The sequence below is a fragment of the Natator depressus genome, chromosome 9 (genome assembly GCF_965152275.1).
Source record: "Natator depressus isolate rNatDep1 chromosome 9, rNatDep2.hap1, whole genome shotgun sequence".
Lineage (NCBI taxonomy): Eukaryota > Metazoa > Chordata > Testudines > Cheloniidae > Natator > Natator depressus.
In genome coordinates, this window is record NC_134242.1 from 24,128,200 (window position 1) to 24,156,140 (window position 27,941).

At 42.1% G+C, this 27,941-nt stretch overlaps 2 protein-coding genes across 2 annotated transcripts in view; one reads left to right on the forward strand and one right to left on the reverse strand.

Moving 5' to 3' along the window:
- TIPARP (TCDD inducible poly(ADP-ribose) polymerase) overlaps positions 1 to 22,270 on the reverse strand; it is a 61,317-nt gene extending 39,047 nt beyond the window's left edge. Inside the window, exon 1 of the mRNA XM_074963728.1 lies at positions 21,418 to 22,270. The gene's annotated coding sequence lies outside the window, so the exon portion shown is untranslated. The remainder of the gene's footprint in view (positions 1 to 21,417) is intronic.
- Positions 22,271 to 22,436: 166 nt separating this feature from the next.
- Positions 22,437 to 27,023, forward strand: SSR3 (signal sequence receptor subunit 3). Its single transcript, XM_074963739.1, has 5 exons — positions 22,437 to 22,720; positions 23,587 to 23,713; positions 24,693 to 24,791; positions 25,982 to 26,113; positions 26,859 to 27,023. Exons 1-5 carry the CDS (start codon positions 22,582 to 22,584, stop codon positions 26,923 to 26,925), a joined length of 564 nt encoding a protein of 187 aa, XP_074819840.1. The 5' UTR covers positions 22,437 to 22,581; the 3' UTR covers positions 26,926 to 27,023.
- Positions 27,024 to 27,941: the final 918 nt, after the last annotated feature.

Below are 27,941 nucleotides of genomic sequence, written 5' to 3' on the forward strand. Positions count from 1 at the left end.
ATATTTATGGAGTGCTGAGTGTCCAAAATGTTACACAGGATCAAGCCTGTAGTCTTTGTAACTACACTATACTTTGACTAACAAAACAAGAGCTTTACAACATGCAGAATATGGAATATGCTGCCATGTCTGCATTTGTGTCAGACTGAACTAACTACACAGCTCAGTTTATTTTTGTAAAAACTCCCAACACAGAAATTATCTAATCTGTTTGGAATAGCATATTTTATATGTAAACTATAAATAACACGTACGGTCAAACTGCACTTAGAGAAGCATGCACAATTCCCACTCATTTCAGTGGGGTTGACAGAGCGTAACTCAGGTAAGAATTTGGCCCAGAGTATCTATCTTTCTGTAGACAGACATATAATTTAAGGAGATACAGCCTGGCACAGTGCAGGATCACACAGCACTTTCAGAGGCTACACAGCATACAAAGAGAAACCATGACCACCATGAAGATATGATCTCATTTCTATTTACATGTTTCATGCCCTTGGCAATAGCAAGTGTGTTTTAATTAATTCTTTCAAATGGTAAACTGTATCAGACTGCTGTAATTAATGATTTTGACATCTAAGTAATGGAATACTCAGTATGTGCACTTCATTTCTATATTGGAGTCAGAGAGGAAGCTTCTCAGTTTTAGCCTCAAATGTTCCTATTTAAAAAAAAAAAAAAGAAGTAGAAGGGTTCAGGCTTCAACATGCATCCTTCTGATAAAAATAAAATCTCCTTGACATTTGGATATTTGCAGAATGACATGTATAATTTCCCAAAACACAAAGCACCACATTAAGCTGATCTTACAGTCATGGAGGGAAGCTAAAGTGGGTGCAACTTGGGAGAATGCTGCAGAAGGAGAAGGGGGAGCAGCAGATGTGCTGCTTACTTCCTTCCCTCTTATGGCCCTCTGAAATTCAAATCTACACAACTGGGGCTCTGTAGATCTGGGTGTGGTGAAGAAAGGTGAGTCAGGAGCCAAGAAAGAATCACTCTGTGGAATGCTTCTATCCTAACTCAATGTACTTCTACTGTCTATCCCAGCAAAAGAGAATGCTCATTATTTCTTTTCCAAAGCTTCTACCCCAGCCTACGAGATAAATGGTAGGTACAGCCAATGGCAGCAAGGCTCACAAAAGACCCCTCCTGCCTAGGGTTGCCAGGTGTCTGGGTTTTGACCAGAAAGTCTGGTCAAAAAGGGGACCTGACAGTGTCCAGTCCGTACTACTGACCGGACACCAAAAGTCCAGTTACCTCAGTAACCGACCACAATTGGCTTCCTTTGTGCCGCTGGGAGGGCAGGAAGAGCAGCTGCTGCTGGAGCAGCACTCGGGAACTTCCTTGCTCTTGTAGAAAGAGGTACCGGTGGCTGGCACCTCGGGGAGGGATCCTGAAGGGCAGGGCTTTTGAGGATCGATGCCAGTGGCTGGGCTCACTGCCCGGATCCCCTTCTTACCCTGCTTTGTGCCTCCCCGCTGGTGTGCTGCGTCCTGTTCTGCCCCAGTCACCCCTTCACCCCCGGAGTGCAGCTCTCCCTCTCCCATCTTGCCCCAGTCACCGTCCCAACGCAGTTCTCCCTCCCCCATGCTGCCCCAGTCACCCCTCTACCACTCAGCTGTCAGGGGGAAGGAGGTGGAGAGAGCAGCAAATGATGGGGGTGGGGAGGGCCTTGAGGGAAGAGGCAGAGCAGGGGTGGGGCATTAGGGGGAAGAGGTGGGGCAGAGGGCAGGGGAGCTTCTGGCACTCAGTGTCTGGTTTCCACAAATTAGAAAGTTGGCCACCTTATTCCTGCCACGGAGGCCCAAAAAAGTCGGATTAATCACATGGATGGTGGGGACGTGCATGTGTATGTTCTCAGGATCCTTTCTCCAATCCCATCTGCTTGATCTGGATGCTGCAGAAGAAACTATGAGAGGAGATGCTCAGGTTTCTTCCTCCTCCTATTGCTTTCCGGGGGAAACAGAGTTATCCTAGAGAATCTGAAGATAAAGCAACTTTTTGAGCTACATGCTCCTACTTGTAATAAAAAGGTGCAGAAAGGGCTAAGATTCCCAGAACATGACTATCAAACTGAGCTGTGTTACTAAATAGATATTGTGCCATCAAGTCAGGTGGAAACAATGTTAGTAGTGGGTGTCGCCAGAAACACCTACTGAAAAGATTAAAAACCCATAGCTAAACTTTGGGGGATGCTATGTAGCAGGGCTCTACTACAGGAGCTGTTGGGCAGAAACTGCAGCAAGGGGCCATGACATATGAAAACATACAGCAAACTTTTCTAAATCCCTTGGTGTCGGAGTTCAGTTTCCCATCACTTCACACACCATTTACAGATGGTCTCTGTATGCTCAGACACCCTCAGAAACATTTATGTTTGGCAACACCAAGGCGCAGGGTTTTTGCTAACAGCAAGTTAAGTCAAAGCAGCATCAATTTATCAGATTTCTGCAGTGATTTAGGGCATGATCTTTTAAGTGTATAGGAGATTTGACAATTACTTTTACAGGAACAAGACAGGACCCTTTCTTTATTTTTCCAGAGCTAATACTCTGGATTTGTCCCACCCACTCAAAGACTTCCTCAGATTATGCCCTCTTTCTGGAGTTGGTAGATCTTTTCCAGATTGTCCACAGTTTTGTATGTCAGAATACTACATAGGAGATTTTAGTTTATGCACAGAACTTGGAGGCAAGCATCATAGCATGTTACTACACTTTCCAGGGCACAAGCCATGGAAGCATACGGACCTAAGTTTTTAAACATACATTTTTTACTGACTTCTTAATAATTAGGAAAACAAGTTAGTGAAGCGAAAAATACTTTCATCCTTGAAGATACTTTTCCCAACTGCATTATCTAGTTTAGTCATTTGCCTGAAACTTTGTGTTTACATTTTCATTTTTTCAAAATATGGGAATGGTGAGATTTGAAACTACTGAAAAGAAAAGGCTCTGAATGAAGGTCTTGTTTAGCACATATCTCTGTATAGCTCCTGAGCCGGTCCCTTCAGACAAAGGTGTTGCAAGGTCAGCATGCAAACCAGTTTGTACAGTAAGAAGGCTACCTTCCTTTGTGAAATTACAGTGTGATCATGAGTGAGTGCATGTTAAGAGCTAAGCTCTTGTTATTTTAAGAGCTTAGCTTCTAGAAACAGAAGCTCTGTGGCTAACACCCATACTAAGAAAGCCCACATAACACTGAAGTTAATATAGAAAAGTAGTTTTGAGGTTATTTGTAAAGCTTGGACTCACCTGCTGCTTTTCAGTGGAGGATCTCAAAGCATTTTACAAAGGTCAAGCTTCACAATACCTTTTGAGGTACTTAAGCATTATTGTTCCCACTTTGTATTTTATAGATTGGAAATATAGGTTAAGTGATCTCCCAAGTTTATACAACAAGTCAATAGAAGAGTCAAGAATACAGTTCAAGGATGGGATCTTGTCTCAAACTAAAGTAATTGCAAGATTTCCAGTAACTTTAATGGGGCCAGAATTTCACACCAGGATTCCTGTATCATTTCCTTGATCTAACCACCATTTCATATTTTTCATTTACTGTATATAGTAATTTTCACAAGTAGCTCTACAAGGGCTTTAAAAAATGGGAAAGTATCATTACTGTTGTAAAGCACTTTGAGATCTACGGAGACAAAATGCTATCTAAATGTTAAATATTATCAATATTACACAATTTAAACGGTCTGCTGTATATTTTTACCAGAAAGAGTGAAGTGACTCACCCAAGGTCAAACAGCAAACCACTGGCAATGGGAATGGAAACTAGGTCTCCTGACTCCCAGTCTACTGCCCTTTCATCATTGTAAAGGATTCTGTGGAATTGCCTTTTTTCTTTGCTGTGTAGCAGCTCTTATGAAAAGGTGAAAGAAAGGAATGGATAAACTTCCTGTTCTCTTTAATTAAACCACTGAGTAGCTACTAATTATTTATTTACAGTAAGAAGTGGAGTACAAAGCCAGAATTACTTTAATATTTGATCAAAACTCTCCTGTCAGCGTTTCACATCCATTAAATATAATTTGCTAATGTTTAAAAGCTTTGGATAAATGAGATGTAAATACATTGTGCAGAAGCCAAGGAGTGAAGCTAATTATCCAAGGAAATAATTCATCTATACAAACTTCTATTTATTAACAAGCTGTCACTCTGTACAAACTAATCAAATAGATGGTATCTTTTGAGGCCTGTGCTTGATAGTGCCTTTTGAGGCGATCTCGTTAACCTCTGAGGATAGGACAAGAAGCAATGGACTTAAATTGCAGCAAGGGCACCTTAGGCTCAATATTAGGAAAAACTTCCTAATTGCCAGGGTATTTAAGCACTGAAATAAATTGCCTAGGGAGGTTGTGGAATGTCTGTCATTGGAGATTTTTAAGAGCAGGTTAGATACACACCTGTTAAGGCTGCTCAAAATAATACTTACTCCTGCCGTGAGTGCAAGGGACTTGACTAGATGACCTCTCGAAGTCCCTTCCAGTCTTACAATTCTATGTTTCTAAATGCTAATATTGACCCCAGTAATAATAAGAATGCCCCAGCCCTGTTCTGATACGGACATGTGCCAGCAAGTCAGGTTATATACGTTCCAAGAGAAAAGGAATGTTAATTATGCAGACATTAAACAAGTTAACAACTGGAAAATGAAACTCTGAGATATCTCAGTTCCAAATGTCAGTGAGAGGTTCTGAATCTGGTAGATTATCTTTTGGGACTCTAATTTATTTGGGTCCATTTTTAGTGCAAAATACTTCATAGTTCGGGTTTTGTTAGACTGCCACTTTTAAAAAAAGAAATTATAGCATTTTCTATAAATAAATAATGTGGACTTCTGGCAAACTCCAGTTCCTGGATGTCTATTTCCACCTGCCCTCTTTATCCTAGCCTTGATAATTGTAACCCTACAGCCTTTCTGTGATTTTAATTTTTGATTTTCAAAAAAATCAAACAATGTACTTGGAATGCTCACATGAAGGAAAGGAAATGAAGAAGATGAAGATCAGTCCTGAATGTAATGGCGATCTGCAGGAGGAAGGCAGCAAAGGTTTGTGAAATAGGTCCAGGGCAATAGCTTTAGCTATGGTGCCACCTAGTGGGCGAATCTTGACCTTCTCTACACTGATCATTTTCATAATTTTTCCCAATGTTGCGTTAGCCTCGGTGTAGCTGAAACGGCAAGGTCCAAACAGGATGAGGTGAGATTTTCAAAAGCTCTCAGCATTAGCCTAAAATTGTTTCTAAGTCTGCTTCCAACCTGAGTGCTTAGCGTTGACCTACCTTTGCTCCTACTGGGAGCTGTGACAGAGTGAGAGTAGTCTAGGGCTGGCTCACCACTCTGCATTTTGTAACCGTCCCACTCCCTGCATGGGCCAAATTGGAAGATAATTGATTAGGACTGGGTGATTAACCAGTTAACAAGGGGATTCATCTTACTAGCTGGGGACTGTTAAATAGGAGACAGGAAGAGGGACAGGAAGGAAGGGCAGAGGAGACCAGGATCTCAGAGAGGTGAGACCTCTCATCTCCTGTGCCAATGAGGTAGGCTGTGAAGCTTGATGAAAGCCTTATGGTGATGGGACATGAAGCTGATAAGACACTGTAAATAAACCATAATGAACTCACCATAAAAGTATCAAGTATCAGAGGGGTAGTCATGTTAGTCTGTATCCACAAAAACAATGAGGATTCTGGTGGCACCTTAAAGATTAACAGATTTATTTAGGCATAAGCTTTCGTGGGTAAAAAACCCCCACTTTTTCGGATGCATGGACGGACTACATAATTAATGTAGTCCTGCTTGTACCCCATTGCTGACTGATGCAGTCACAAATCTCATATAGTTCAGTAGTATCATATATCTGATTAACACATGTCTTTTGGGAGGACAGCAGTGTCCTTCTGCATCAACCGTTTTGAGCAGCCACTTCTGTTAACCCATCAGACACACAGATTATTTGACTTTCTGGTACTATCCATGAGCAAGTCTACAATCAGAATCAAGTCTCAGACTAGTCTGTTTTCTTCTGTGCCGCCCACTTGGTCCTCCTGTGTAAATGGAAAGTTGGCTAATTTAATTTTTATTTTTAAATTAAGGGTTCAGATGAATTATTCCTGCAGATTAAAAATAAATATACTTGTTTGATTTTTTTTTTTAAATACAGTATAGGCCTGATTTTCCTTTCACTTATACTGATGGAAACCAAGAGCAATTCCAGTGAAGTGAATGGAATTACCCAATCATAAAACCACAGTGAGTGAGAATCCCATGGTATTCATGGTTGTAGGAGCTCAGCCCTTGTCCTAGTATGTAACCACATCAGAAGTGTGTTTCCCCTTATGCATCATAAATTCCACATTCCCATTGGTGCTCAAAATCTCATATTAAGAATGTGACCCAACTATGCATTTCTTTTTAGCGAGTAAGGTCTTGAATGCTTAGTGAAACCACTGTATTACCCATAAGAAGTACACAGATACAATATACATTTTCTGCTTGCTCTTTTCTGGCTTGCTCATAAGAAGTATCTGTGTGTGTAGTCTGATTCATTTGTGGGGATGTGGAATTAATGATTCAGACAGTCTCTACCCTGAAAATATTTAGCTGTTGATCATTTTTACAGACACATCTTGCTATTTTAGGATTGCGGGCTGAGGACTGTGGGCCTCGAAGCACACTGGCCTATATATCTGCAAGATGGTCCAATGTTTTCAATTTATTAGTACAATGAAACTTACCAATTTTTGGAAATATGTAATTAATTTTTGTTGTAATTTAGGTATCAATTCTGCCACGGGTGTTGGTCACCTGAAGAACTGCTCCAAATTCTGAAAACTCCTTATTATGAAAGAAAGAACTTTATACAATAAACTGCCTTTATGCCTCAAATAGACATTGCTTGCCATTAACTCATCAAGCAAACAAAGCCACTTAGTTGTATGCAAAATCCCTCAGCCTTTTTAAGGATGTCTTTCTAGGTGATTTTTTCCACTGCAACTATAAACATCAGTGTTGCACTAACCAGAGAGGGAAATTGATGTCCTGTCTACACTATAATTCTGACTAATGTGGGGGGCCTGGTTCATAGATTCAAAGGTCATAAGGGAGCACCGTGATCATCTAGATTTCTAGTCTGATCTCCTGCACAAACATAAGCCATAGGACTTTTCCACAATAATTCCTGTTTGAGCTAGAGCCTCTTATGGAAAAACATATGTTGATTTAAAACTTACCAGGGATGGAGAATCCTCCACAACCTTGGTAAATTGTTCCAGTGATTAATTACCCTCACTGTTAAAAATTTACACCTTACTTCCAGCCTCAATTGGTTTAGCTTTAATCTCCAGCCATTAGAGCTTGTTAAACCTTTGTCTGCTAGATGAAGAGCTCAATATCAAATATTTGTCGTCGTCCCCCCCCCGTAAGTACTTATAGACTGGACCAAGTCAGCCTTTCCAACGGATTACAGCAGCCTTAGCATGGTAAACTTCTGTCACATTTAAAAGATAGTGATCTTGGATAGAATTGTGTTTTATTATTATTTTCGAACCATGCTACACCTTGGTTATTTGTAGGGCTGCAGCATCAATCATGGATTCAATTAAAACCTGGTTCAGTACAGTGCAAAACTCAATCATCTCAACCATGTACTGTAATATAGGTCTAACAACATGGTATTTCATCAATAAAATTCATGTCTACTCACCAAGAGAGAATTTATAAGCACTTTACTGCACACAAAAATTGCACTAATTTATCTACATCAGTTTAGAAATTGGATGGGCACTCTCTAAACCAATTTAAGAGTGTCCACACAAGGGAGTTACACTAATTTAACTAAATCAGTGCAGTCCCTTTGAGTGGACTCTCTCAAATGGGTTTAAGAATGCCTTATATCCATTTAGCTGTATTCGTAAACTAAACCAATATAGGGCACACAAACAAATTTAGTTAAATCTGTACAACTTTTATGTTTAGACAAGGGCTAATTCTATGCTACATGTAACCTCTAACCATATGGTAAAAATTATTGTGTGGATGGCAGCCCCATGTTTCCTTTCATGTAGGCTGGTGCCTATTTAAACTAAACTGAGTTGGAACATTCTTGGTTTTATAGTTCACTTTAATTTATGTCAAATAACATTAACTTAGAAACACTTCCAAGAATTTTAAGAACTAACCTGAGTAGGTGAATTACTGTCTCACATATAAGTAACAATCATTCACTAATAATAGTTTCAGTGAATTCAAAAGTGGCCATCTGGAAGATGACACCACTGCAGTATATTGTGTCTGACAATGTCTGCTAACACTTTTGTTTCTATAATAAATATTTAATAGAGCTTCAGTTGCTAAGTCAGAGGCTGATTCTGCAAATGCTCTGTATACATATACCTTTACACCTATGAGGCATAAACCAAAGTTTCAGGGCAGGTATGAGGCTCTGTCTGACTGTATGCCTTTACAAAATCAGGGCCTACAACATTAGTGCTTTACTCCATAAGTCAGAGGTGGGCAAACTACGGCCCACAGGCCAGATCCAACCTGCCAGCCGTTTTAAGCTGGCCCTCAAGCTCCCGCTGGGTTGAGGGATCTGGGGCTTGCCCCGCTTCAGTGCTCCAGCCAGGGAGCAGGGTTGGGGGCCCTTCCATGTGGCTCATGGAAACCGCGGCATAGCCCCCCCCCCCCCCCCGGCGCTCCAGCCGGGGAGCAGGGTCGGGGGTCATCCCACACGGCTCGTGGAAGCAGCGACATGGCCCCGCTCCAGTTCCTACGCACTCCAATGGCGCTCTAATGGGAGCTGCAGGGTCAGTGCCTGCGGACGAGGCAGCGTGCAGAGCTGCCTGGCTGCGTCTCTGTATACGAGCCGGAGAAGGGTCATGCTGCTGCTTTCAGGAGCCACTTGAGGTAAGTGCTGCCCCAGCCCTGATCCCCGTCCTGCCCTCCTAACCCCTCGGTCCAAGCCCAGAGCACCCTCCCACACCCCAAACTCCTCATCCCCAGCCCCACCCCAGAAACAAGTCTCATCCTGCTATCCTTATTCAGAACTGAATAAAGTCCTTTATTGTCTGAGAAGATAATGCAGGACCTAACTTTTGGTGTAAACAAATCTAGAAGGCACAAAGGGTAAATTTTCAGCAATATATGTTTGTGTAGGGGTGAGGGAAGAAACTAATCACACACAAATCCTAAATTAGGGCCATATTCTCTCCTTACTTAGGTCCAGGTTTGGCCCATTATAACATTAACAGATGCCAGCTACAAAGTCGAGACTTGGATTTAGATCTGAAGTTAACCAATGTTCAGTGGTGTTTAGGTCTCTAGTTTTGGTTCAGGACATTTAATACAGGAGTCTCTGGTAGAGGCGATCAGAACCAGAGCGAGTGGAAATTCATCACTATCTGGGATAACATACAATTTTTCTCAAGAAAGGATGACAGAAAATGTCTGAAAGATAAAGGCACTCAGGCTAAAGGGGCTTATTTCAGTGTCTACACTGCAGCTGGGATGCATGATTGCAGCACATGTCTACACTAGCTTTGATCTAGCTAAAATCAAAGCTAGCTTCAGTAATAATAGCATTGTAGCTATGGCAGCAGGGGCAGCAGCATAGGCTAGCTGTGTGAGTACATATTCAAGATCCTGGGCAGAGTTGTACTCAGGGGGCTAGTTCATGCCATTGGCCATGCTGGTGCGGCTACACTACTACTGTTAGTCAAGCTAGCTGTGATCTAGATCTGTCTACATGTGCTTCAAACACACCTCCCACTTGCAGTGTAGACATACCCAAAGGGCATGTGTACACACTACAGACTGGAGCTCGGGCTCTGAAGCACTGGAGAAAGTGGGGGGTGGGCTTGAGAATCCAAACCATATCAAAGCAGTCTACACAGCTATTTTTAGAGCACTAGCACGTGCCCTACTAGAACAAGTCTATGGAGCTGGGCTTGGAGACTTTCTCCCAGATGAGGTGTAGACATGCTTTTAGTGACCAGCACAGTCCACAGACTGCGAGGTTAGAACATATAGCATATTACAAATTTAAAGGAAATGATGGAAGTCCAAGAAGTCATGCCTGTGTGAGGAAGGACTTGGTGGTGAAACACTTATTGAAACCAAGTAAAAGATACTGCATTTGTGCCTAAGGAATGACTCTTTTGGAGGAACAGAGCAAGACAGAGGATTGCCAGACAGGAAAACTAATGGCTGCTAAGTCAGCCAAGTGCACATCTTAGTTTAGGATGCTGATTAAAGGGCAGCTTTCAATCAACAGAAAGAGGTGGGTACTTTTGGTATTAGTGGTATTATGAATGTGATTCAGTTTGAAAATATATCATGCTGGAACAGAGGTCACAAGCTGAGACAAAACTTGACTGCACAGGTGCAGGAAATCTGGAGGAAACGCTCACTGAATTCTTGCTGATCATATTAAAATAACCGAGTTTCATCTTTAAACTGATTTGAAGAGAGGAGCATCTGACAGGGTTTGTTCCTAATGCAACAGAAAAAAATATCACTGATACTGATTTTCTGTTAGCAGGATAGATGCCCTGCTAGCTCACATTCTGCAGCCAGTTGGAATAAAAAAAGTAGTTCTAAAATATCAGTAGTCTCTCGATTTTATGTTCTGTGATTTACTCAGACAATCATGTTAAATAGGGAAAGAATAGAAAGGGCATATTGAAGTCTATGTCAGGGACATATGGTTTGTTATGTTATATGGGTGTGTACCCCAGCAACTTCCACACTGGACACCATGTTTTATACGGTCTCTAAGATAGTTCAAATTGTGCAAACTTCATTGGGATAGTATATTTCACCAAAAAGGTGACATCTGTTTAATTACAGATGGGATTTTCGTAGCTCTCCCAGAGGATGCATTCTAGTTCATATTTCTTTTTGGCACAATTGTTAAAGTTGGAATTTGATAACCCTAGCCTAAAAATCTTTAGCGATACAGTTTTAATTAAAATACTGTATAATTATACAAGACGTGAGAAATTGTCATAACAAAGAACAGAGTAATATAATGGACTATAAGGAGTACAGAAGTGTTCTAATGTAAATGCTGTGTGATCGCAAAAATGGTTCTACTCAATCTGTTCACTACATAAGCTTCTTCAATTTCAGTTTTTAAGTTGTTTAAAATTTCCCAGGAATTCATCAGTGTTTACCTCAAATATTTATAAATGGGTGAAAATCAGTGCAAAAAATTAATTTCACAGTTCTCTGGGTAAATGTCAGGTTTAATACTGGGGGGAAAGGAGGACAACAGGAAAAAAGCAAAAAACGGAGAAAAGTAAGAGTACTGAAAGTTTAAAAGCAATTTAATACTGTTTGTTTAATGAACTGTATATTAACAGTATTTACACATATGAACATGCATGTGTGTATGTATCTTCCATTCCATGACATTGCATTTCTTTAACAGACAACCTCACACATGCACTTAGACTAATTTAATATTAACATAAACACAGTAACCTAATGTAATTTACTGGATTTTCTTAGCATAATCAGTATTTTCATGTACTTAAGTAGTCCAAAATTTGGGTGAAAAAAATCACTAAAAACTAAATAATAGTTTTTGTAAAACCTGGGGCCTTTTCAGTAAAAATTGAAAACCAAAAGTCTTATCAATGCAGAAAGCTCTTATGAACAAACTATTAATCTCAAGGCTCTTTTCCATGGTCGTGGAGTTATCATGAGCTTTTGAATTAAACTAGAACAGTATACGTTATCAGGCTGTAAAAAATATTTCATCATCTTAATAGAGCTAAACCAAGACAAACGATACAGGATGTTTGGAGAGCTTGAGAAGCAATATTCACAGTACTCTACTACCTGCAGAAATTATCTCTGTGTTCCCAAGCGTTTATATGGGCATAACCAAGCAAATGTAATCAGAATCTGTGAAAAAGGTCACATTGTATACAAGGGAACAAAGGGAAATGCTTTCATAGCTTGCAATAATCACTATAAGAGATTTTTTCAATACATGAAAATGATATTGACAGGATGGGGAAGAGTCTCACTTTGAGAGTACAAGCCCAAATGACAGACTGGAAATACTGGAAGACATACGGACCTGCAGCGTAACAGTCTGATCTGCAGCAGATCATTTGGTCTACTACAGGAACTGGGAAGAGACACTCACCAAATTTAGATTCAGATCAGAACTGAAAAGTTCTGGTGTGTTTGGACATGGTTTTATTTTGATGATCTGTAGCACATGCATAACTTAAGGCCCAAATCCTCCCATCCGGAACATACAGCCCAAACAACAGGCTGGGCAATAGATATCTGTGCATGGGGCTGGTCACTGGGAAGAGAACGAATGCTCACTCAGTCTAGGGAGCAACTCCAGAGCCACTATATGGCTGGTACTTCAGCACTAACAAGCCTTTTTCAAGGATGGAACAAAAAATAGGAAAGCCTGAGTAGCAATAGACTCTATCTTTGACATACCTCAACCTATTGCCTGGGCATTGCATGAACAAACTCTGCACAGGCCCCTGCAAATCCTACCCCTCCTCTGCATATTAGAACTACATTAGTCCCACTGCCAGAAAGATCTGCACACCTAAGGAGCATTTAACTCTGAGTGAAAACTTCCAAGTAATATTAATTATGGAAAAAGAAAAGGAGTACTTGTGGCACCTTAGAGACTAACAAATTTATTTGAGCATAAGCTTTCGTGAGCTATAGCTCACTTCATCAGATGCATTCAGTGGAAAATACAGTGGGGAGATTTATATGCACAGAGAACATGAAACAATGGGGGTTACCATACACACTGTAACAAGAGTGATCAGGTAAGGTGAGCTATTACCAGCAGGAGAGCAGGGCGGGGGAAACCTTTTGTAGTGATGATCATTTCCAGCAGTTGACAAGAACGTCTGGGGGGTGGGGGGTGGACAATCATTGGGAAATAGTTTTACTTTGTGTAATGACCCATCCACTCCCAGTCTTTATTCAAGCCTAAGTTAATCGTATCCAGTTTGCAAATTAATTCCAATTCAGCAGTCTCTCCTTGGAGTCTGTTTTTGAAGTTTTTCTGTTGAAGAATTGCCACTTTTAGGTCTGTAATCGAATGACCAAAGAGACTGAAGTGTTCTCCGACTGGTTTTTGAATGTTATTATTCTTGATGTCTGATTTGTGTCCATTTATTCTTTTACGTAGAGACTGTCCAGTTTGACCAATGTACATGGCAGAGGGGAATTGCTGGCACATGATGGCATATATCACATTGGTAGATGTGCAGGTGAATGAGCCTCTGATACTGTGGCTGATGTGATTAGGCCCTATGATGGTGTCTCCTGAATAGATATGTGGATACAGCTGGCAACGGGCTTTGTTGCAAGGATAGGTTCCTGGGTTAGTGGTTCTGTCGTGTGGTTGCTGGTGAGTATTTGCTTCAGGTTGGGGGGCTGTCTGTAAGCAAGGACTGGCCTGTCTCCCAAGATCTGTGAGAGTGATGGGTCGTCCTTCAGGATAGGTTGTAGATCCTTGATGATGCGTTGGAGAGGTTTTAGTTGGGGGCTGAAGGTGATGGCTAGTGGCGTTCTGTTATTTTCTTTGTTGGGCCTGTCCTGTAGTAGGTAACTTCTGGGTACTCTTCTGGCTCTGTCAATCTGTTTCTTCACTTCAGCAGGTGGGTATTGAGGTTGTAAGAACACTTGATAGAGATCTTGTAGGTGTTTGTCTCTGTCTGACGGGTTGGAGCAAATGCGGTTGTATCGTAGAGCTTAACTGCAGACAATGGATCATGTGGTATGGTCTGGATGAAAGCTGGAGGCATGTAGGTAGGCATAGCGGTCAGTTTCTGGTATAGGGTGGTGTTTCTGTGACCATAGCTTATTAGCACCATAGTGTCCAGGAAGTGGATCTCTTGTGTGGACTGGTTCAGGCTGAGGTTGATGGTGGGATGGAAATTGTTGAAATCATGGTGGAATTCCTCAAGGGCTTCTTTTCCATGGGTCCGGATGATGAAGATGTCATCAATGTAGCGCCAGTATAGTAGGGGTATTAGGGGACGAGAGCTGAGGAAGCATTGTTCTAAGTCAGCCATAAAAATGTTGGCATACTGTGGGGCCATGCGGGTACCCATGGCAGTGCCGCTGATCTGAAGGTATACATTGTCCCCAAATGTGAAATAGTTATGGGTGAGGACAAAGTCACAAAGTTCAGCCACCAGGTTTGCCGTGACATTATTGGGGATACTGTTCCTCACGGCTTGTAGTCCATCTTTGTGTGGCATGTTGGTATAGAGGGCTTCTACATCCATAGTGGCTAGGATGGCGTTTTCAGGAAGATATGCATCCGATGAAGTGAGCTGTAGCTCACGAAAGCTTATACTCAGATAAATTTGTTAGTCTCTAAGGTGCCACAAGTCCTCCCTTTTTTTTTTTTGCGGATACAGACTAACACGGCTGCTACTCTGAAACTAATTATGGAGTCACTAGTATTGTATAGTATATAGTATAGTATAGCCTCTATAATTAAAGTAATGTTCAAGTCTGGTAAGGACTTAGCTTTTTTTAGGCTGTCATACTGATGACAATCATTCTTAGGCATTGAGAAATATAGATTCACATTAAGGCAAACAGATGCAACTGTCCTAAAGAACTGACTGATTTACTATTAACCACAGGTCTCAGAAAATTTTGCTTTTTAATCCAACACTGATTGTGCCTGCAGCCTACATTTAACACAGATAAACAAGACAATCAAATAGACAAAACAAATCCCATGTAGGAAATAACAGTGTCCTTGTAAAACACTTTGAACTGTTTCCAGTTTAGAGATTCAAAGAAAGCAGGAGAGTAGCACAGTAGTACAGATAATCTCTGCATTTCCAGAATGCTTACTGCTATTCCCAGTGTTTTACAACTTAAGAGGAGGCCTACTTTCCAAAAACAGAGATGACAGCATTAACATTTATATCACTAGGCAAAATTCTGCTCTCAGGTCAAAATGGCTGACGTTGGCACTGATATTCTATACTTTTGGTACGTATGGAAATATTTTGTTTTCAGAGAAAGCATAGAACTCCTGGGAATTTTACACATATAGGGAAAGTATTGCTGTTGAACTATGGGCTAAATATTCCCCTCTGTGCACAACTTGAGTAAATAGGCTTTACGAAATGCTGTTTTGCAAGGGTCCATTCGACAAAATCCTCCACCTAAGATTGAAATGCCAATACACCACTTAGTGGCCCTTTTGGAGCCACTAGGGCTGCAGTGGCCTCTATGATAGCTTTTGCCTTGTATAAGGTGGTGGGTTTGGCAGAGCAGAACCCTTCAGTTTCACTACCTTTATTGCTGTCTGCATCTTCAGAATGTACTAGGCTAGTAGCATCACTACAGTTAAGGTTGAGACCGGCTTACTCTTTAAGAGCTGATTTTTCTAAGTACTCTAAAATCCACACGCATACAGTAACTCCTCACTTAACGCTGTAGTTATGTTCCCAAAAAAATGCAACTTTAAGCAAAACGATGTTAAGCGAATCCAATTTCCCCATAAGAATTAATGTAAATAGGGGGGTTAGGTTCCAGGGGATTTTTTTTTTTTTTTGCCAGACAAAAGGCATTATATACATTTTAAACAATTTTTAACAAGCAGTTTAAAACCGGTATTCAACAGGCTGGCAGCCCCCTAGCAGCTCCCCTCAGCCCCTCCCACAGCGCCTCCTGCCCGCCAGCGGACCCTGAGGATCAGCGCCTTCCCCCTGCTCCCCCTGCCCGCAGCAATCAGCTGGTTTGTGGCGTTCAGGAGGCTGGGGGGAGGAGCGAGGATGCGGCGCGTAGCCTCCCCCTCCCTCCTGAACGCCGTTGCCGTGGACAGGAAGCAGGGGAGGGAGGGGGGAGGCTGCGCGCCGCATCCTCGCTCCTCCCCCCAGCCTCCTGAACGCCGCAAACCAGCTGACTGCTGCGGGCAGGAGGCGGGGAAGGCGGGCGGGAGGCGCTGGTGGGGGGGGGGGCACAGGGGAGCTGATAGGGGGATTGCCAGCTGTGGACAAAGCAGGCAGCAAAACGACGTTATAGGGGAGCACTGCACAACTTTAAACGAGCATGTTCTGTAATGGAGCAGGGACGTAACATCAAAACAACATTAAGCGAGAGGACGTTAAGTGAGGAGTTACTGTACTCTGATTTCCTTGAAATTTCCTTTGTCTTATTGGGGCTCTGTGTAGCGTTTATGGTCCAAACCTGTGGTTGTTTCAGCAACATGTTCCGAGATACAACGTCACCTAAAAAAATCATGTGATATCAAAATTATACTTCTTATAACATTTTTTGCATACACCTGCAGATCAGACTAGTGCACTGATCTACTCCAAACTGGTATCACCAGGGCAGGTTTCAAGTCTGCTAGAGTCTGGCACCCACTGCCCCTTTACAGAAGCAATATTTCAAAAATTATTTAGGATTAAAGTTAGATCTACAAGCTGGCTCAAGCCTGGGTGATGCACTGGAGAATGATTTGCACATGCACTGTGGGAGTGCTACTCTGTAAGAGTAGGTACTCAGGTAAGAATGCTGACCCACTAACTTCCCTCCTCTCTATGACCTCTCCAAGCTTACCAGAGTTAGCAGGAGGGTGGATCCTGTGTATAGAGAGCTGGTAGCTGAATGATGGAGAGGTGTCTTCACATGCACAACAGGAATCTTGGAACAATCTGTGATGCAAATCTGGGGTCATTTGGTTAAAGGGTTCCTGGGAAATAGGCTCCCCTTCCCCGCAAACAAAAATGAGCTGCTTATACTTTTACAGTGCTCTAAAATCCACATGTATGGGTAAATTGCCTTAAAAACTGATATGTGGCAACCAGGGCTGGCATTTGTTGTACAAATTTGGTGTCACTGATCACAGGGTTCCTAAATTCCAGCTTCCCACAAAATGAGCTTCTTTTAATTTTCAAAATGCTGTAAAATTCACAAGCATAGTGAAATTGCCTTGAATATCAGTGTGCCACAACAGGAAAAGGGTGTTCTTTGTAGTACAATTGGAGTAATTTGGTCCAGGGGTTCAAATACATCAGCTACAGACTGCCCCTCCAATAAGGATTTTTATATTTTAATATTCAAATGGCTCTAAAATTCATCTGTATACAAAGATTGTCTTGAAAACTGGTATTCGACAGCAGAGCTGGAGTAGACTTTGAGAGAGGTGGGCAGAGAACACCCTTGAGATAAATGGGTCAGTTCAAATCTCTCTGAGCTACTGGGCCAGGCTATATTCATCCCTATATTCTTATTCAGCTGAGAACATTCCATTGAGATGAGTGGGGTATGTTACACCTCTGAAATCCTCCGAGGCTGCAAAGGCCTTTCCCCTTTCACTAGGCCCCCTCAACTCCCCAAGAGTAGAGTAGAGTCTGGAGCTCTCTTGCTTTCCCCCTGCTGCCTTTGCAGGTAGATCTGTTCCTCACAGTCCATCTGTTACCACGTTCCCTCCTCCCCATGGCCCTCCAGTCCAACTGGGTTATGGAGGGCCAGGAGAAGGGCAGAGCTAGGTCTGAGTTGTCATGTGGTGTTCCCAGGGAAGGCAATCAATCCTCACTCCTCCTTCAGACACACACAATGCCCCTCAACCATGCCTCCCTCACTACCACCACTTCTTCAAAAAACAACATTCACTGCCCAAAAACTTCATTAATGCAGAGTTAAGGCTGATCGTCAGTGACTTGTACCATTCTAGAATGTGAAATGCATCTCCACTTAAACCTCTGAAAACCAAGAAATAAAGAATTACGGAAAAACAAACAAATGTCTGAAAACCAGGAAATATGCAACTGTCACTCACGACACAACCCTTGCTCTGCATTAAATTTTCGTGAGTGCTATGTGCAGGATTCATCACATTATTATTAAGGGTCTCTCACTATTTCACTATATATTCCTATGTGAATGCACTCAGACAGCAGGAATGATGTGCATGGCATAAATGCATAGACAGACAAAATGAACTGTTAACTGAAAAGATTTTCAAGAACTGTGCATGAAAACCCTCTCAGGATGGGAAATATTTTGTAGTTTAGACAAGACTGAACTAAGGTCCCGATCCTGCAATTGGATCTGCTTACAAGATCAGAGACTAAGAGGTGAAGAGTAATTCAAACAACAAGTCTTGGCTGATCTTCCAAGGTTTCCTCATGCTGCTGTGTCTTTGATTTTCTATGATGGTTCAACTAAAAAGGACAAAGTGTTGGAATTTTAGCTACAGGTCTGCATTTCTTTACCAGAAGCTAATGAAGATCATGACATAGGGCCTCTAAAACTTGTCTTCCTTTCTCCTTTTGTAGATATAAGCAATAACAGCTTGCGCACATGCAAGCGTGGAGGTTTTTCATAGGTTTGTGACAATGTGGGAACTAGCTGATGGGCAAACACTTGCCAGTTCTACTAGCAAACACAAACTTTAATAGAAAGAATAATATTAAAATTCCCCTCCGGAGGAAAAATGACAAATTTCTAAAACACATGCCCCAGATGAAAACTCACAATTTTTACAAAGATTATTGTTTCTAAAAAAATTTTTTTTTTTTTTTTTTTTTTTTTTTTTAGGAAAATAGCAAAACACAGAAGAGGAGGAATAAGCTTGCACTATGTCCCAATTTTGTCAAAATCAGTGAAAAAAAATTTTTTTAAACTGTTTCACCAGAAATGTAAATTAAATATTTTGGACAGCTCAATTTCCTTCAGACAGTGATTAATATCAAAACTATAGGTCTGATCTTGCAAATCCTTCCTCATGCAAATAGACCTTATGAGAGCAGTCCTTAGGCCTGTAGTCTCATTAATTTCAATGGCATTACTTACATGAATAGGGACTGGTGATGAGAGTAAGTCTTGCAGGGCTGTGACTGGATCCTGTTTTAGATGTGACTTTGTTTTGAACCAAAAGCAAAGGTGTTCAGAAAGGAAATGGCCGTTGTTGAGTTTTGAGCCGCTGACGCTACCCAGCACCAGTGGGCCGCTGCTGCCCATCCTCCCTCAGCACTAGTGGGGTCCCAGGCCACCTCACCCAGCACCCACAGTGCCCCTGGACCACCCACCCCCCAAGCACCCACAGCCCTTCCCCACCCACCCCCCAAGTTTTAGTTAGGGGTATATAGTAAAAGTCATAGACAGGTCACGGGCCATGATTTTTTGTTTACTGCCCATGCCCTGTCCATGACTTTTACTAAAAATACCTGTGACTAAAAGGTAGCCTTAATTATAACCACTTTACTACAATAAGTTTTCTCTCTCATCCAGCTTTCAACAAATGGCATAAGCGAACAAAGTTATCAAACCAAATAAATGAAAACTAACTTCCTTACCACATGCTCTTGAAGCCTCTTCAGATTGGAGACAAAACTCTTTTAGTCTTTGCAATGTAACTATGTTTAAAAACATATTTAAATATGGTTTAGACATGGTTACAACAATCCCTACTTACAATACTTATTCAGCCAGTTTGGATTTGAAAAGCAAATGGTCTAGTTGACCAGAAGGAAGAAGACACTGTTCCAAAGTGATGTTCTCCCTCCTGTGTGTACCCAGTGCTGGGACAGGAACTTGGATTCCTATCCTACATGTTATATTGCTTAAAAAAAAAAAAAAAAAAAAAAAATTACCCACACTACTAAAACGGAGAAATGTATGTAACGCTCTGGTCAATTTTCTGAGTAATAACATGTCTTAGACAGAAAGTTCCTTTGACTAGAACATTTGCACACTGCTTAGTCACATAAATAAATAGTATTATTAGTAAACATGTGGTTGTTTTACTGTTTGTTTTAAGAAGAACCCACAGGCAAATCTCAATATTCCCAGTCTTTCTTACTACTTTCTTACTTTATATTTAATAGAAATTTTAGAGTGCCATCTAGGGGCAAACAGCATTTGCCAAAGGACTGTTGACATCTGTTGTATAGTATAAAGCATTTCCAGAACACATTTAGTGTAACCTAAAGATGCTGCGATGAACTGGGACACTCTGGGTCAGATTTTTAAAGGTAGTTAGGCGCCTTAAGACAGACAACTAATGGGATTTTCAAAAGTGTCTAGGTGCCATGGCAGTTAGGCACGTAGGTGTTTTTGAAAATCCCACTAAGGTGCCTCTGTGCATCCTTAGGTGCCTAAATACCATTAAAAACTTAGACCCATGGAACATCTTTTTTGAAGAGTTTATGCTTTTTGTTGTTATCTAATTAAATGTTTCACCCTTTTGGGGTGTGAAGAAATCCTTCTAACTACAAGCTAGTACAGTTGTATTGTCTAGAGACAGGCAAAAAAATGGCTTTAAGACAGGGGTGAATGGACTATATGGGGAATCCCATTACTAATTACTGGATTTTACAATTTAGTGAAAATGCAAAACAGTGCTAAAAACCTCACCAATCGTGCTTAAAATAAAATCTCACTGATAGTGCTTAAAATAAAATAATGTTGTAATAGGAGGGAGATACAGCATGAACTAATGTTTGCAGGCTAAGGGTACTAAGTGTGAGAAGAAGTAATGGCACCACCCAATGGTTATAAATGCCCCAGCTATATTTCAAGCCATGACTGAGAACTGGGGGAGGGACTCATTTGCTGATGCGTTGTTTCCCCATTGGCCCATAGGTAGCATGACATCACTGACACTAGCCCTCCTATCACAATACAGTGCCACTCTAAGCAGTCTTGTTGGTCTACATTTTGGTAAATTTCAAATAATTAAATCAACTTTCAGTATGAATTTTCAGTTTAACAAAAGGAGGTCCAGAAAGAGTCAACCATGCTTAGATTTTTTCATGGATCTGTCTCTCAAATTAATTTTGAAATTTTCAGGTACCACTTCCCTACAGCACCTAAGTTTTCTCACATCAAAGAGAACAACAAATTGGAAAATTAAGCAGAGAGCTGCAAGATGGATTGATTTATGAGAAAAGATTAAAAGAACTAACCATTTCTATTTTGGCTAAACAATAATAAAATTTTTGTAAATTATCCTCATGTATGTGTAAATGTATGTGTAAATACTAAGGAGGGAGAGAAGAACTGCTTTGTCCTAGAGGACATGAAGTAATGGAACAAAATTACACCAAGGAAAATATCCTAATAGCAAGATCTATTAGATTATGGAATATTCTCCCAACACTACTTGTGAAAGTTCCAAAAGTTGAAACAAGCGAGAGAGAAATAGCTGCAAAGGAGCTATGCCAACTACATTTTAAAAGGGTAGTTAGGACAAACAGTAAATGTTGTTTACTAGTGCTCTCTTTCCTCCAGTTTCTCACATACATGCTTTGTTACTGGTTTCTTAGTTTTTCAACGTACTTAGCCTAATTTAGTATTCATAATTAAAAATGTCCTAGTAGGGCATGTCCTATGACATTATCACAGGAGGTACTCACTCATTACCTTAAAAAAACTTGCTCCCCAATCCTGCAAGCTGGCAGATCTCAGTGCTCTCAGCCACAGTAATCATAGCAGGTGGCAACAGCAGCGTTGCAAGACGATGAGATCTTGAGACAACGGAATTCATAATGTGTAATACAGTCCGTACGTTCCTAGGTGACTTTGCGTAGAGCGGCGACCTCTTGACATTGCATGCTCACGTTGGTGCAGCGAAGCGCTTTCGGTGCGAGGTCAGTGTGCTGTGTTGCAGGGCTGACACGTAGGTCTGAAACCACTGCAAGGCCAGCAATGACCCAGCAGGGTGAGGTCGCCGTGGGCCGTTGCTGTGGCACTTCAGAGCACGACCAGGGGGAGGCGCTCAGGGCTGCCCTGGTACCGTGGGACAGACTGACCGAGGCAGCTCCACTGGGCCAGTCCCAGCTGCCATCTCTTGCGCAGCTGCACCTGTGACACTTTATGCACAAGGCTGCGTGGGCGAATTCGCTAGTTACAGTTCATTGCTGGTGGTGACAGAGAGGGGACGTGGCGGGGGAGAGGCGGGGACTGACCCTGGCGCATCAGAGACCTGGCTCGCGCCAGCGCTTAGCAGCCCGCGAAAGGAGCGAGCGATAACGGCATCCCCTGACGGGGTGGCCCGAGGCTGTGGAGGGCTCGGCGGGGTGAGGGCTGGCCGTGAACTCGGGGCTCCCGGCTGCGGCCCAGGGCACCTTCTCCCGGGCCCGGATACTGGCGGGGACGCTCCGCCCACCAGCCGGCTTCTTCAGCAGCTCTGTGCGCTTACGCCGCTCCACCCCACACCCACGTCGCCTGCCCCTCTCGAGGCACGTGGAAAGTGACCCCTCCCCCCCTCCATTGCCTTCCACGTCGGCCGGGCCTGGTGACCCGGAAGCGATCCCCGCTCTGCTGGGAGTCGGAAATATTTTCTCCGGCGTTTGTTTGATACGACGCTTCTTGTCGGAATCCCCTCGTTTAGACAGCGGAAACTAGCCGCTTTCCGGGGCGTTTCGCGGCCGGGAGGAGCGGAGAGGCTGCATGTTGACCCCGGAAGGACTCGGGGCAGAGGCGCCCCCGCCCTTCGGCTGTGTGTGCTGAGTGTACGTTTGCTGCCTCAGCTACGGGTCCCGGGCAGGACCAGCGGTTGGGTTTCTCGCTCGGCAGGTCTCGGCGATGGCTCCGAAAGGCGGTAGCGGGGCCCGGCAGCAGTCGGAGGAGGACCTGCTCCTGCAGGACTTCAGCCGCAACCTCTCGGCCAAGTCCTCGGCGCTCTTCTTCGGCAACGCCTTCATCGTGTCCGCCATCCCCATCTGTGAGTGCCCGCGCGGCGAGCCAGCGAGCGGGGCTCTCCTTGGGCCGCCATCCCTGAGGGGCCGGGCGGGCTCACCCCGGTCGCTCCGTGTCTGGCGGGCTCGGCTCCCGCCGCTTCCTTTCCGGCCCGGCGGGGGAGGGGTCGCGGCTCGAGGCAGCCTCTGTGGTGGCGACGTGGCACGTTAGTGGGGGGATAGCTGCGGGATGGAGGGGTCTGAGTAGCGGGCGTATCGGGGCTACGTCCTGTGCCGGGGCCCCCGGGCAGAGGCAAGCCCCTGAGCCCATCTTCTCCTGCCCTGGAGAAGGGAGACGTGATGCGTGAGGCCGGAGCAAACCAGCGGCTCTCCTGGAATCTGCCGTGGGGCCGTTAGTGTATCCACGGGAATCGGGGGGGATCCCGAGTCACACCGCCCGCTCTGAAATTGCAGCGTCCTCTGGGGCATTTGCTCCAGCAAGGTGAAGGGAGGCATCGCCTTCCAAATCCTGCCGTGACTAACTTGGCCTTCAGCTTCCCTGCACTTAACTGTGTGGCAGAGGCGTGGGAAAAATTTGTGTAGTGGGGGTGCTGAAAGCCATTGAACAAAACTATAAACCCCGTATATGATGGAAACCACTTCAAGCCAGGGGGTGCTACGGCACCGATAGTACTAGCACCCTTGCTGTGAGTGTGTCACAGATGAGCCCCTAAAAACATAGATCTTCTCTGCCTCAGGAAAGTGACATTTTAAAAAATTGACAGCGCTGTCTTATTTCCGTCCAACACATCTGGCTGATTCTAGAGCAAATGTAGTGAAGACAAAAATGTTCGGAACCTCTCTCACTTAATGGGGAAGTGAATAAATCTTTATGAATATTCTGGTTTTTTAGGGCTGTACTGGCGGATATGGCACATGGATCTTGTTCAGTCTGCAGTCCTGTACAGTGTAATGACCCTTGTCAGTACATATCTGGTAGCCTTTGCATACAAGAACGTCAAGTTTGTTCTCAAACACAAGTAAGCTTGCTAACAATTTGAACGTATTTTTTCATAACAGAGATAGTGAAATTAACATTTACAGTGGGCTGTTTGTTCAAATTTTTATCTAATTCTGGTGTATTGAATAAAGCTCAACTCCCTGAAGCATCGTTTGCCACTCGGAGGAGTATCTTAAAGGATCCAGGGTGTGTCCACTGCATGAAGGAGATTCTCTAAGAACGCGTCTCATCTTCTGCTCCAAAATGTAATTCTAGTTTAAAAAATCCTTTGTTTTACATAAGGATTGGAGTAGCTTCGGAAGTTCTGATCTGCTTTTCCATGACTTCTGATATTGCATTGGTCAGTGAATTGTCCTAACTCTTGATTGAATGGCAACTCTTAAGCATCAAGCTCAGATTTTGATTGGTAAATTTCTGCTGAAAATCCTAAACCATCAGAAGAAAAACTAGAATGTCATTGGTTTCACTGTGGAGATGAGCATCCTCAGCCAAGTGAATGACTGCTGTCTCAAAACATCAGTGTGCTGAGGGTTTATGAGACTATTACTTGAAAATCATGCTTAAGTCTGTTCTTACAATTGTTGCATGTAACTCCTGAGATCACTATAGCTGAAAGATCAGAGGGAAACAATATTTTTTTAGTTGTCTGATTTGATGGCCTTAACACCAAACTTACAAGAAAGTTGGTACTATTTCCCTTACATTGGCAATCGATTTCTACTGTTTGTGTAGGTCTATCCCATTTCTGTGTGGAAAGACATTTTTAACTAAAAGGAAAAGAACCAACTTTGGTAAAGGTCTCATGGGCAGCTGTAATACCAGAAACTACATTTGATTAATTCTTTAAAAATCAACTAGCTTTCAGTTGGTGTCTGTTTAATTTGATACAAAGTTGCTAAATGTTTTAGTTTGTTTTTGACTCCATAATGTAAATGAGAAGAAACTGTAGTTATTAAACTTTCATATTTTGATTCCGATCAAAACTCATATCATTGCAGAGTAGCCCAAAAGAGAGAAGATGCTGTTTCCAAAGAAGTTACTCGCAAACTTTCTGAGGCAGACAATAGGAAGATGTCTCGCAAAGAGAAGGATGAGAGGTAATCTCCTTTGATTCTCACTGTAATGTTTCATAATATTTTGTATGAATAGGATCCTAATTTTAAAGGCTCTTGATAGGATTTAGTCACTGTCTCTTCCTTCATGACTTGAGAAGACATCTACAGTCCGTGGGAACTCTGCAGCTGATGGATCCCATGGTGAAGCACTTTTGAGCTGAGGCAGGATTGTTAACAGAAAGTCTGTCTTTGGAACCATTTATCAAGACAGGATCAGAGAGGCCAAGACTGACCGTCTTTGGAACGTGAAAACTCAGCTTTTCACAAAAGCCTTCCTATAACTGAGTCTGAACAATGGATTTTTTTTTTTTTTTTTTTTTTAAAAGAGAAGCTGTATTAAGGAGTGGTGAAGGTTAGACCCTTTATAGACAAAGTGGATCTCAAATTTGAATTTAATGACTAAGAACTTTAGTGATGGGTATATCAGGAATACTTTGTTTGTTAGCTATAAAAAAAACTTAAGACACTTATGACTCTTTTGAGAGGTGCTGATGAATACTTCTGGGAATTTAACCATCAGCTTTGTAGAGCAAGGACCATGTTTTCCCTTGGATTGACAGCATGGGCACTGTACCCGCAAAATGAGTGTTCATCTCAATCTAGTACTAAAGGTTCAGTTTTTGTGACCTTATGTTTTTCAAGAATCTGGGTCCAAAATGACTTAAGTATGTACGTGTATACTCAATAAATATGGGTTAGTATTCCTGTAACTAGCTTGTCAAGCCTCAGGTAGCCCTGACTGCATTCTCTATTGTAGAAGCAGCCTGAAAACAGTCAGAGTAGTAGTATGTATGCAGCTAGGCAGGGAATGTCTTTGTATAGTTGTTAAACTTGGTTATTTGGGACACAATTGTGCCCTTATGGTTTCTTCATATTCTGTTATGGAAAGAGGAAGAGACACAACAGTGTTTAACAGCATTGCATGCATCTGGTTTTATTAATTTCAGTGACAGAAATGACATATAGTCCTATTATGGTGACTTTTGATGTACAGTAACTCATTCTGTCATGGTAAAAGGTACTTTATCGAGAGGTTTCAGTGTGTCCTTTTTTTTTTTTTTTTTTACTGTCCTACAAGGTGCCCTCTCTGAAGGAGTGCTGCAATAGTGGTGTTAGTGTCCAGATTTGTATTAATCTACAAATGTTTAAAATTTATTTGCATTTATACATAGAATTCTGTGGAAGAAAAACGAAGTTGCGGATTACGAAGCAACAACATTTTCTATCTTCTACAACAACACCCTCTTTCTCGTTTTGGTCATCATTGCTTCATTCTTTCTGTTGAAGAATTTCAACCCCACTGTGTATCCTTTACTATTTCACTGTAAACAAGCTGAGAACTGTTCACAAGCTTTTTATTGATAGCCAGATAGTTTCGTAATTTAGTTTGTCCAATAACATTTGGGCATTAAGTTATAGAACAGCCTAAATAGAGATTACCAAGGCAGCTCCAACCCGTACTTGCATGCTGATGGTTTTTGTTCTCATTTAGCATTGAACGTTCTTGGGTGAACGTTCTCATATGAAGAAGCTGCTGTGGTATGGATAACTTGATGCAATGGTGTGCGCTGCAGTAAGAGCTAGTTCATGTTAATATGGAACTACCCTATGGTATGTTCTTGTCAGGAAATGTAAATATTAGTTGCTGTGGTCTGTTGTGCCACAGGATATTTTTTTCCTACTCTGCAGTCATTTCCTGAATGTGAAATCATTTCCTCTAGATCTGAAGTAGCTTACTTTATGCGGCACTGATTTGATGCAGTAGTCAAGATATGCTGCCTGGTTAACAGCATTTAAAACTTCTCTTTGGGGGCTAGTCTAGGCTTTATAGATGTTGTTTTTTAAAGTTAACACACTTATGAATAGGCTTAATTCCTAATAGCATCTGTCTCTAAACTAGACTTCAAGTATGCAGTATCTATTACAAAAATCAAATGTAGCAAAACTCTGTTTCCACCCTTTCTCTTCAGACTCCTACTGTAGATGTTTATTGCAAGAGATGTTACTTGTGGTAGCTTTAAGTTTACATCCTTAACCTTCTCCCCATAGAAACTACATTCTGTCTATAAGTGCTTCATCTGGACTGATTGCCCTGCTATCTACAGGCTCCAAATAGACAAAACAGTGGTCATCTGTTCATATTTGTGGGTGGATCCAATTTCATTAAAGACTTAAGGGTGGCAAGTGTAAGCAGTCTGAAAACTTGAGCTTTTTTACAACAAGAAATGTATAGCAAACTTTGAATTTAGCTTTGGTTACTTGGTAAGATATTGTTAAAATAAAATTGAATGAATCAAACTTAAGTGGCAGAAGGAAGGAAATATACCAATTCAAAAACTGTTATAAGCTTAACTCCTTGGAATTACTTTGTAATCATAATAAGGATGATTTGTCAAATGTTTCTGTTGGAGTTTCCATAAACTGGATTAGGCTACCACTCCAAAGCACAGAAAATAGCCATGCTCTGAACTCTGTGGCAGACTTGCAAATATGATGGGTTTTTTGATATGTATAAAAGAGCTTAAGCCATTAGTTACAAAAAGTGACAATCCATCTCTTAATACTTATAATTTGAAACATTTTAATAAAAAGTTCAAGAATACTGACTGTAGTGGGCTTCTTGATATTTACCTTCTAAATTTCTAAGATTTTCAGGTGGCAAACTATAAGTAGAGCTCTGATTGTGGCAGCCTCACCTTGCCCTACATCCTGCTCGTGTATTTTCACTCCATGCATCTGATGAAGTGGGTTCTAACCCACGAAAGCTTATGTCCAAATAAATTTGTTAGTCTCTAAGGTGCCACAAGGACTCCTTCTTATTTTTCCCTTTTAAGGACTTGCTCTTCTCCAGGCTTGACACACCTCACAGGTGTGCTGGATTGGGGCTGACTGCATAGAGGATGTCTTTAACCCCTTTTTGACTGGGATGGGGATATGCTAGATTTTCCTACCAATGTCCCTAGTCAACAACCCCAAACTGCTCCATTTGCTCAAAGCTCCAATTGCTCTCGTTCTCTTCCCCCCCCCCCCCCACAGCCCCTCTAAATACCAAAACTTATAGCTAACACAATGGCTGTGTTGCCTATACAAATCTGTGGCATCCTAAAAACTGAACATAGGGACAGGTTAAAA

Bases quoted from the DNA above. Each gene is read 5' to 3' on its own strand.
- SSR3 (XM_074963739.1), top strand. From the start codon at position 22,582: ATGGCTCCGAAAGGCGGTAGCGGGGCCCGGCAGCAGTCGGAGGAGGAC. The intron at 22,721-23,586 runs GTGAGTGCCCGC...CTGGTTTTTTAG, and splicing joins CGTGTCCGCCATCCCCATCT to GGCTGTACTGGCGGATATGG. The intron at 23,714-24,692 runs GTAAGCTTGCTA...ATATCATTGCAG, and splicing joins AAGTTTGTTCTCAAACACAA to AGTAGCCCAAAAGAGAGAAG.